This window comes from Charadrius vociferus, unplaced genomic scaffold (genome assembly GCF_000708025.1).
Source record: "Charadrius vociferus isolate BGI_N301 unplaced genomic scaffold, ASM70802v2 scaffold104, whole genome shotgun sequence".
NCBI classification, from domain to species: Eukaryota; Metazoa; Chordata; class Aves; order Charadriiformes; family Charadriidae; genus Charadrius; species Charadrius vociferus.
In genome coordinates, this window is record NW_009648255.1 from 1,737,634 (window position 1) to 1,747,241 (window position 9,608).

The following is a 9,608-nucleotide window of genomic DNA, read 5'->3' on the forward strand; positions in this document are numbered from 1 at the left end:
TTACGGTTTCGAAGAGAGCAGAGGCAGTCCTTACAGACGGCACCCTGAACTCACCGAGGTCGGCCAGACGAAAAAAGCCCCGAATCGACCCCCCCCGGCGCGGGGTGTATGGCCTCGTGCCGCGACGTTGGTCGGTGCGCGGTAAGCGCTCCCCGCGCCGCCGTGGGGCTCGGCGGGCGCCCTCGCTTCGGGCTGCGGCTGCGCCTTGTGCCCCGTGACTGCCACAGGTGCCTTTTTTATGGGTGTAATTGATTTAAATGGGTGCTCAGGAGCCCCCGTAGAGCTGGGGTATTTTTCTCGTTGATCGTTCCCCAGAGTGGTTTGGGACACAAAGGCCAATATAAAGCCGCTGGCAGGATGTCTTCCCTTTTTAATGTTTTATTTAGAAACGCATGGGAAAATGTTCTGGGGTCAGTCTAAGTTTTGTGGACAGCCTGAGTTTGAATCGTGTGTTAACTAAAGAGAAACGTTAATTAAAGAGAAACACTTTCTGCTCCTTACAGGGTGCGGTAGCGGGTGACAGAGCTGAGGGTCCGTGCCCGGGGTGGGTTGGGGACTGTCCCCCTATGCGTGTCCCACCGGCTGCCCCCGGCTGAGCCCCTGCTGATGCCAGGGGGTCCGGGCTCACCCTCTGCAGAAGAGGGTGTTTGCCAACGTGTTTGTGTGCACACTTTCCTTAATGAAGGAGAAATAATTCAAAGCTGCCATGCATTATTTAGCGCGCTCTGACGTGGGCTGCCATCCGACCGTGGGCTCGCGGGGACCATGACCCGGCCACGGACACTGGAATCCCCGCACTGTTATTGCCCCGGTGGAACCTGCGGTGCCAGAGGGGCAAAGGCAGCTCAGCGCGTTTCTGCGCCGTGGCCTCTCGGTCCTGCGCCTCTGCCCGAGGTGGTGCTTGGCTCTTGTTCACGCAGCACTCACACGTTGGGTTTTACACCCAGGATTTACGTTCTTGTGCAGCTTTTATCCTTTGGGTACGCTTTAAGGTTTACCCTGGTGATTCAGTGCTGCTACTGCGGTTTGCTCCATTGTTGGTGGGTTTTTTCGTTACGGTTTGGGCAAGGTGACACGTGACAACTAAGCGCCCAGCTTATCTTTCCACGTCTGATCTGCCTGGGGCTTGCCCTGCTGTCCGTGTTTCTGGGTGTGGAGGTGGGATGCTGCACAGGGCATTGGGAATGCACCGGGAATTGGTGGGGTTTTAGAGAAAAACCCTGAGGTTTCCCTGCTGACCACAGCCCCATGAGGCTCTGAAGAGTTGTGCACCCGCTCCCGTGGAGGTCCAGACAGTGTTGGTGGCTCCGTGGTGGACCAGGGCTGAAGCAATCGCTGGAGCTGTGCAGGAGGGAGCTCGCCGCTCCGCGCTGCATTGCACAGGGGGGGGACCGGGGGGACCGTCCCCGCGGTGCAAAGGGGGAGGTGGCAGCCTGGCGGGGACCCGGCACTGTGCACGCCCGGGTTTGAAGGTGGCTGAGTCAGGGTTTGGATTCAGGACGATCTTTTGTGCTTTGCAGAGCCGGCGTTTATTTTTAGTCCCTTCTGTAGCGCTGATTGCCATGGTAACGCCACGGCATCACACGGGTTCTCCAAAGGATGTGCTGGTTGTGCTGCTCCGGCAGCACTGGACCACGAGGAGCAGGCGCGGGGACGGGGCTCCTGGCCATGGGTTTTGGGGGGAAGGTGGCAGCTCAATGTCCCATGTCTGGTCCATCCCATGGATTCGGCTTACGGTCGGAGCTGGGGCTCGCTGCCACCCCCGGTGGGGGCTTGCCACCTCTGGAAACCCAACACAATCCTCCAAAGCCCACAAACCTGTCCAGGAAGAATTTTAAATGCATCCTTGGAGCATTAAAGCTGCTCAGCAGGGAATTAACCGCTCAAAACCTTGTCGACTAAAGCCGATCAGCCTTTTTGTCTGAAATTTATGCAGAAAAGTAAAGAACAACGTGGGTGGTTCTGCACCTCTTCGTACTGTTTGAAAGCAGATGCTGAACGATGGGGGGATCGTCAGCCTTCAAAGGCTGCTGCACGTGTCCAAGAGCAGAGCCAGACACCACCTCCCTTGCCTGCCCACCCTGGGCAGCCTCTCGCCTCCCAAAAGGGCTGGACATCCGAATTCCCCCTGACCTTGGAACATCTTCCCCTTTCCCATCATGGACCAGTTGCTCTTGATGCAATCCAGAGCGCACCCAGAAAAGCCACTCGTCAGTGATCTCGCTGAAGACTCAGCAAGGAGGAAATAGTATGTTAATTAACATACCCTGGAATTTTTCTTTTTGCTTGGGTGTGATAGCGCCGGTATTTGGCTCCAAGACTACAGCTAAAAATTATTTGAGGAGATAAAAGGCTGAAGGGAGCCTACTTCCACTTCAGTTTTTTTTAAATTTCAGCGGATTGACTCACTTGAAGCTGAACATTATTCAGCGCTCTCCGAGCTGCCCAACGCCCTTACGCCCTTCAAGGGGGCGGCTGGGAGCTCTCCGCGGGGCTGCCTTCGGGATTTATGGAGTACACTTCCATACGCAAGTGCTCCACCTCCCTTTCAGGAAGAAATACAGTGCTTTTTACTGTCTGTCACTTCTCATTGCAGTGGTGTTTCAATCAGATGGCGCGTGGTCCATCGCAGGAGCTGGGCTCGCTCGGCCCGCGCGGGAGTGCCCGTCCCCGGCTCTGCCAATGGCACCGGGTTTCTGTCCCGTGCGATGAATCCAAGGGGAAGCAGTTCACCTCCGGTTCCCCCATGTGCCAGGGAAGGTTTGCCAGCAGGTCTGGGAAACACGGAGGAACCAGACGCCCCTTCCCCAGGAGAAACACCTGTAATGGTCTGTTCCTGGGTTGAATCATAGAATTGTTATGCTTCGATGGGACCTTTAAGATCATTGAGTCCAACCGTTAACCTAACACTGCCCAAACCACCGCTAACCCACGTCCCTCAGCACCATGACCACCTGTCTTTCAAACACCTCCAGGGATGGGGACTCCACCACTGCCCTGGGCAGCCTGTTCCAGTACTTGACATCCCTTTCCAGGAAGAAATTTCTCCTAAACCTCCCCTGGCGCAACTTGAAGCTGTTTCCTCTTGTCCCATCGCCTGTTCCTTGGGAGCCGAGACCGCCCCCCCCTCGCTCCCCCCTCCTGTCAGGGAGCTGTAGAGAGCCAGAAGCTCTCCCCTCAGCTCCTCTTCTCCAGGCTGAACACCCCCAGGGCCCTCAGCCGCTCCTCACAGGACCTGTGCTCCAGACCCCTCACAGCTCCGCTGCCCTTCTCTGGACACACTCCACCACCTCAATGTCTGTCTTGTCATGAGGGGCCCAAAACTGAACACAGCACTCGAGGTGGGGCCTCACCAGTGCCCAGTACAGGGGGACGGTCACTGCCCCGGTCCCGCTGGCCACACTGTTCCTGATACGGGCCAGGATGCTGTTGGCCTTCTTGGATGGGACCAGGGCATCAAAACCTGGGGCTCGCCCATGGGCCAGGAGATGAAATGCTTTTGTGCTCCCTGCCAGGAGATGGCTGGATACATGGAAGTACACTAACACCAATACTGGATGTTGAGATTTCTCTGTAAGACCTGCAGTATATAGTTATATCTAACTCTTGGTTATCCAGTACTGCCTGTAGTTCAGCTCTTTTCACCCATTTCCCTCCCAAATGCTGTTCCTATCACCGTGCCCGGCTCCTCGTCCCGCGGGGGCCGTGTCGGGGCAGTGTGGTGCCCGTCCAACACTCCTCATGGGCAAAGGGCTGGAGGGGGAGCGTGTGCTGGGGGGCAAGCAACACTGCTGCCTTAGAAATGTATTTCACATCACTGTGGGCTCTGCTCCCCGGCAGCCAGGAGGGCCCTGGCCCCCATCTGCTGCTTATTTAGGGACTTTTTTTTTGGGCCGGTGACCTGCAGAGGACAACCTGCAGAGCTGGCACGGCTGGGGAACCACAGCGCCGAGGGGGGAGCCGAGGAATAGTCTTAAAAACTAAATGAAACCTGCTGCAGATATATATGTAGCGTTTTCTAAACATCATTTTGGACCTGTTCTTTGTTTCCCAGGTCGTGCCTGCTTGCCGTGAACAGAGGAACGACGGAGGGAGGGCTGCTCCTAGACCCGGTGAGGGCTGGTGGGACGCCGGATCCCTTTCCAGCTTGTTCCAAGGGAGGATGAAAACAGCAGGGAACGCTTGACCTGCTACGCCATGCCTATATTTGGAAGCACGCTGAAACGGCTGATTTGGGATCTTTCCCCTGGCGTTCAGGGATGCCGGTATCGACCGGGGCACAGGGGCTGCTCCGGCGTGCTTCCAGAAGTTAAGAGACATGAAGGTGGATGAGGAGAGGCGTCGGAGGTGTCCCTCGGGCTGTCTTTGTGGGCGCTGCGGGGAAGCAGGATTGCTGAGGATGCCCGAGCATCCTCTGCCCGGCGCGGGCGGGATTCTGCGCACAGCGCAGGGCGCAAAGCAGCGGTCCCGGGCACGACGCCCGTTGTGCTGTCTGAGCCGCGCGGGAGGGAGTCGAGGTTCTCCCCTCGTCCTGCCCTGCATCTGTCAGAGCAGGGTGAACCACTGGCAACCAATTAAGTACCTTGATGAATCTTTCCCTGCTGGAGTTTCAATTACCTTAAGTAGAAGACAGTATGGAGCAGGAGTACTGTTAGCCTAAGGGCTATCGTTTAGACTCTTGCTAATTGGATCGAGCATTTGGAAATTAGCATGCTCCTATGGGGTGAAATCTATATGTTTACTGAGATATCTCTTACAGATATTTTCCAGCTCAATCCGTACCTGCGGAAGGCTCGCATTTTTCTGCCTAAAAACCTCTAAATAACCTTCCAGGTTGTTAACTGCTGCTAACTTACCCTGCTTGAGACGAGCTATGCCTGGGTATGCAAACAGATTTTTACACGTCTGTATACAGAGCTGAAAAAATTTGGGGAACGCTTATTAAGAGGTTCGTGTGGGATCTGGAAAGCTAGGGGGGGTTTTAAGGTCATTTTAAAAAAGGATGAATTTTAAACGAGTTTTAGTAGAACTGCTGGATTGAACTGCTGGATCAGAATTCGCATCCCGCATTCCTTTAGTTTGGAATGAGGCAAAATAAATTTGTTGGGAAGAAAATCGGGACAGACTTTCCTTGTGTAATGGTGCGAGGCACTTGTCGCCCAGCACACACATTTAACTCGAATGGCACATCCTGATGGAAAACTGCGTAGTAGATTTAAAAAAAAAAACATTAAAAATGCGAACTGTATGAAGCGTACTAATTCATCATGGGAACCTAATGCTTTTCTGAGCAGAGAACATCTACTGGAGGATTTTAGAGTTGTTTCTCTTATTTACATCTGAAAAATAGGAGGTGTGACTAAAACGGTGTCTGAGCCAGAGGACAACGTATTAAACCCATGTCCTGATCCCGGAGGTGGTGAGGTCGGGTATTACGGGAATGTTCTGCTTTAAAACTGGCGACATGAGCAATATTGTTTGTTTTTTTAATGGCTGCTCTGTACCTCTGCACTTCTCGTTATTGCTGTAACCTCCCTTCGCTCCAGACAGCCCGGGATTGTGCGTTTAATACAGATAAGTGCAGGGCATTATGCTGGGCAGCAGGAGATTACCCCACCCTGGGGGGCAGTCGGGGCCTCGACGGGGGCCAGCTCAGCCCGGGGGCCACTGGCCAGGACCTACCGAGCCGGGGGGGGGCATGGGGGGACCCCACTGGTGGGTGGGGGTGCTTCTGCAGAGAATGGCGCGGAGATGGTTTCCATATCGTGTGTGGGGACAGCAGCTGGAAGAAAAATAAAATTTTATAGAGCGTTTTAAGAAGAACTGTAGACATTCTCAAAGTCTGGAGTAAGAGTGTTAATAATCATAGAATTGTAGAATGGTTAGAGTTGGAATGGATCTTAAAGCCCCCCCAGTGCCACCCCTGCCCTGGGCAGGGCCACCTCCCCCCAGCCCAGGTTGCTCCAAGCCCCGTCCAACCTGGCCTTGAACACCTCCAGGGATGGGGCAGCCACAGCTTCTCGGGGCAACCTGCCCCAGGGGATCACCGCCCGCACAGGAGAGAATTTCTTCCCAATATCTCATCTAAATCTCCCCTCTGTCAGTGTCAAACCGTTCCCCCTCGTCCCACGGCTCCCCTCCCTGACCCAGAGTCCCTCCCCAGCTCTCCTGGAGCCCCTTTAGGCACTGGAAGGGGCTCTGAGCTCTCCCCGGACCTTATAATAAGTTATAACTTGTAATAAGTTGCAAGTACAGAGCTCATAAACATGTTTTTATAAATGTGTACAGTGTACAATAAGTTAGAAATAGATAATTGTAATAAGAATGGCTTGTTACTTTAACCAATAACTTTACCAATTACTTTACAACGGTTAATTACAACAATTACTTTACCAATAACTTCAGCTTGCCTAGAAAAAGCCATATAAAAGGAAGGCGGTGCCCCCGGCCCTCAGCAGGGATCAGTTTGCAGCTTCACTGGCCACGGCACTATGCCCCGGTCCCGCAGCCCATGGCCCCCGGCCGCTTGCCCCCATGGTGGGTGTGGGGTGAGATATCCCCCTGTGACTGCCATCTCCCCCTTTCCCTGCAGACGGGGAGCTCGTGGAAAACTGGTTAGTGATTAATCACCAGCCCTCAGCTGGGAAATAGTATAGGGGCTGACTCGCCGCCCCGCGATGGTCACGAGTGGGATGTTGGTCTGTTGGCACATGAATGGGAAAGGATTTTGGGTGCTGCGGAGGGCTGGGGGAGATGCTCCGGAGGGTCCCCGCTGGGAGATGCTCCCGGAGCCCCCGGCTGGATGCTGCTGGGTGCTGGTGGGTGCTGCTCCGGCTCGGCGGCGTCACCTCGCTCGGGGAGCTGCCGCGGCAGCCCGGTGCCTCGATACAGCCGCGGAAATGCGGTATCAATATTTAAAGCCAGCTGGGTAGCGTTGCTTTCAGGAAAGCAATCTTTCTGCATTTTTTATAAGGTGAGCCGGGGTCTCCTTACCTGCCAGAATATATAATCATCCAAGAGACAATATCCGATAGCGTTACCTACCTAAATGGGACATTACGGGAACATCTCCCCTCACAATAGCCTGCTGCACGACCAACAATGCTCCATTTAGAGAGGAGCAAATTGTCGGCATCTGCTTTTAATTTAGTTTACTTTTAAGGTGACTGATACCTTTTAAGGTCTTCGGGAACAACAGGGTGTTTCTGTGGTTAAGGAGAAGATAAACACGGAAGGCTGAGTAAGCACAATATGCCTTTTATACAGTTGTTTAAGAACCGCATTTTGCTTTTGTTTGCCAACTTCCAGGTGAAAGAACTTGAAGAATCTTATAAGCCGTGAAAGTTATGTCTCTGTAAAATAAGTATGTATTACTTCAGCTGCTCAGGGCTGAGTTAAAGGCTTCCTTCTGGAGTTGCTGGAAACCCTTTCCTTTTTGGGAAGTGCTCGAAAGCTTAATGACAAATGAGGTAACACTTTAGAACAGGGTCAGCACTAGAATTTGTTAACAGGTCAGATTTTGAGTCATTTTTGTAGATTTTTGCAAAATTTCCAGAGAACGTTGCAGTGCCATCTCTGCTGAATAGGTTGGATAACAGCGGTTTCTGTGCAAGGTAAATTTTATAGGACTTCTTCCCAAAGGGAATGGAATGACTGACTTAAAAAGTGCCTAAAAAGGTGGATCCAAAGTCTGCTGGGGAATGGCGGGTGGTCAGGCAGGGGACACCGGCCACAGCTTTGGAGCTTCAGGATGGACCGTGGGAAGAGCTTTTTTTTGGTGCGGCGTGGGCAGAGGCTGCCCGGAGGGGGTCGGGGGGGTCTCCAGCCCTGGGGGTCCGCAAGGGCTTGGGTGGGAAAACTCATCCAGGGCTGGTGACAGACCTGCTGTGAGTGGGACACGGGGCCGGGGATCTCCAGAGGTCCCTTTCCCTGATTCCATGAAGTTCTTCGTGCAGCCCCCGGTCCCTCTGCAACTGCTTGCCAGTTGCCTGCCCCTGCGAGCCACAGGCACCCTCCGCGCAGGGCACGGGTGGGCCATTACCCTTCCTTTCTATGCCATGGCTTGAAAATCCTGCTCGTCTTTAGAGGGCTTTTCATCCTCTTTGCCTGCCTCTCTCTCCAAACAAGGGTATGTTTGTGCTTCTAAAGTGGCTGCTGTGATTAGTGCTGTAATCTCCGTATCAGCTTTTACATTTCAAGCCAGAGAGGGAAATTAATTCAATTCTGGTGTCTGCTCCTTTCACGTATTTTCCCAAAACGCCGTTTGCTCAGCAAGCAAATGAATCGGGAAAAGTCCTAACTTTGTTCTCATCTTAAGGGTGATCAAATCCCTGAATTTCTACAAATCCTTTGGAGGATGGAAGCTACTGCTGGACGGGGCGATCCGAGGAGCTGGAGCACTGCTCGCGGGAGGAGGAGGAGGAGGAGGAGGTGGAGGAGGAGGGGGGATGGAGTGGCCGGCTCAGCTCCGACACCACCGTGGTGGCGTGGACACCGATGCTCTGAGGCCGCATCTGGCAGGAACCACGCTGCAGTTTGCTCGGATGAGCCCACGTGGCCGCGGGTTTGCCATCGAGGGAGCGCACGCCTGACTTCACCTCCGCCGGCTGGAGACATCCGATCTTCACAGCTTCAGTGACCTCCACCTTCTTTTCCCGCTACCATCCACCCACATACCTTGTTTTGTACAAGTCCAGTTCAGGTGTGCTGCTCTGCACGCCGTTATATGTTGTTTTTTAAGAACTGCCCTCCTTATTCGTGGCAAAACGAAGCCCGCTGGCCAGCGGGAGGCTGCTACAGATGTTTCCATGAGGAGGTTGCAGCTCTTCTTTCTGGTTAAGCTCTGCCGACACATATCTAATTACAGCTTTGTGGCCGGCATAAGGTTATAGCGGGAGGAAAGCGCGCGCTGAAAATCAGTTTACATGATTTGAGGCAGCGACTTAGCGCGGGGGGTGCTGCCTTCGCACCGGGGCAGGAGGCGAAATGCTGGCGGCGCGCACGGGGACCGTGGGGAATAAAAATGCCGAGGAAGCGCTGAAGCTGAGGAAGCAGTCGGTGCTTTCCCTGGGGACCAGGGAGCGAGCCCTGAAGAGCTCCTCGGAAAGCGGGAAGGAGGGCCGGGGCCGGGGCGGGCAGCCGCAGCAGCGTGCGCGGCGCCTGGCTCTGCTGCGGGAGCTGGAGATGAACTGGTACCTGCGGGTCTGCGAGCTCTCCCACGAGTACACCATCGCCTACACCACCGGGATGCCCCACAGGTACGTACCCCGCCGGCTGCTCGGGCGGCCGCCATCTGCACTCCAGTTATAACCATAACGATGGTGATAACAATAACAGAAAGCTTTTTGGCTTTATGAGTTGACTTTTCTGATTATTCAGGTGGGTTTTTTTCGCTGCGCCACAACGGATGCGCGTTACAGAGCTGAAAATTCTGCAAACTTGTTGCTTAGTTTCTGTAGCTCCTTTGGCACAAACCACCTGTGGTTATTCAGCCTTGTTTCTCATCGGCTGTTTTGTCCAAGTTTCATGCGAATTTAGCTGAAAAGCCGTTGCTGATGTGCAGGGGCTGCGTGGGTGAGGGGAGAAAGGGGCAGGAAAGCCTTTGCAGT

The 9,608-nt window shown here is 54.0% G+C and overlaps 1 protein-coding gene across 1 annotated transcript in view; it reads left to right on the top strand.

Annotated features, from left to right (window-relative positions):
• The first annotated feature begins 8,985 nt into the window (after positions 1–8,985).
• Positions 8,986–9,608, top strand: part of KCNAB1 (potassium voltage-gated channel, shaker-related subfamily, beta member 1) — a 79,633-nt gene continuing 79,010 nt past the window's right edge. The window contains exon 1 of the mRNA XM_009884399.1: positions 8,986–9,257. Within this exon, the coding sequence (XP_009882701.1) occupies positions 8,986–9,257 (272 nt within the window). The remainder of the gene's footprint in view (positions 9,258–9,608) is intronic.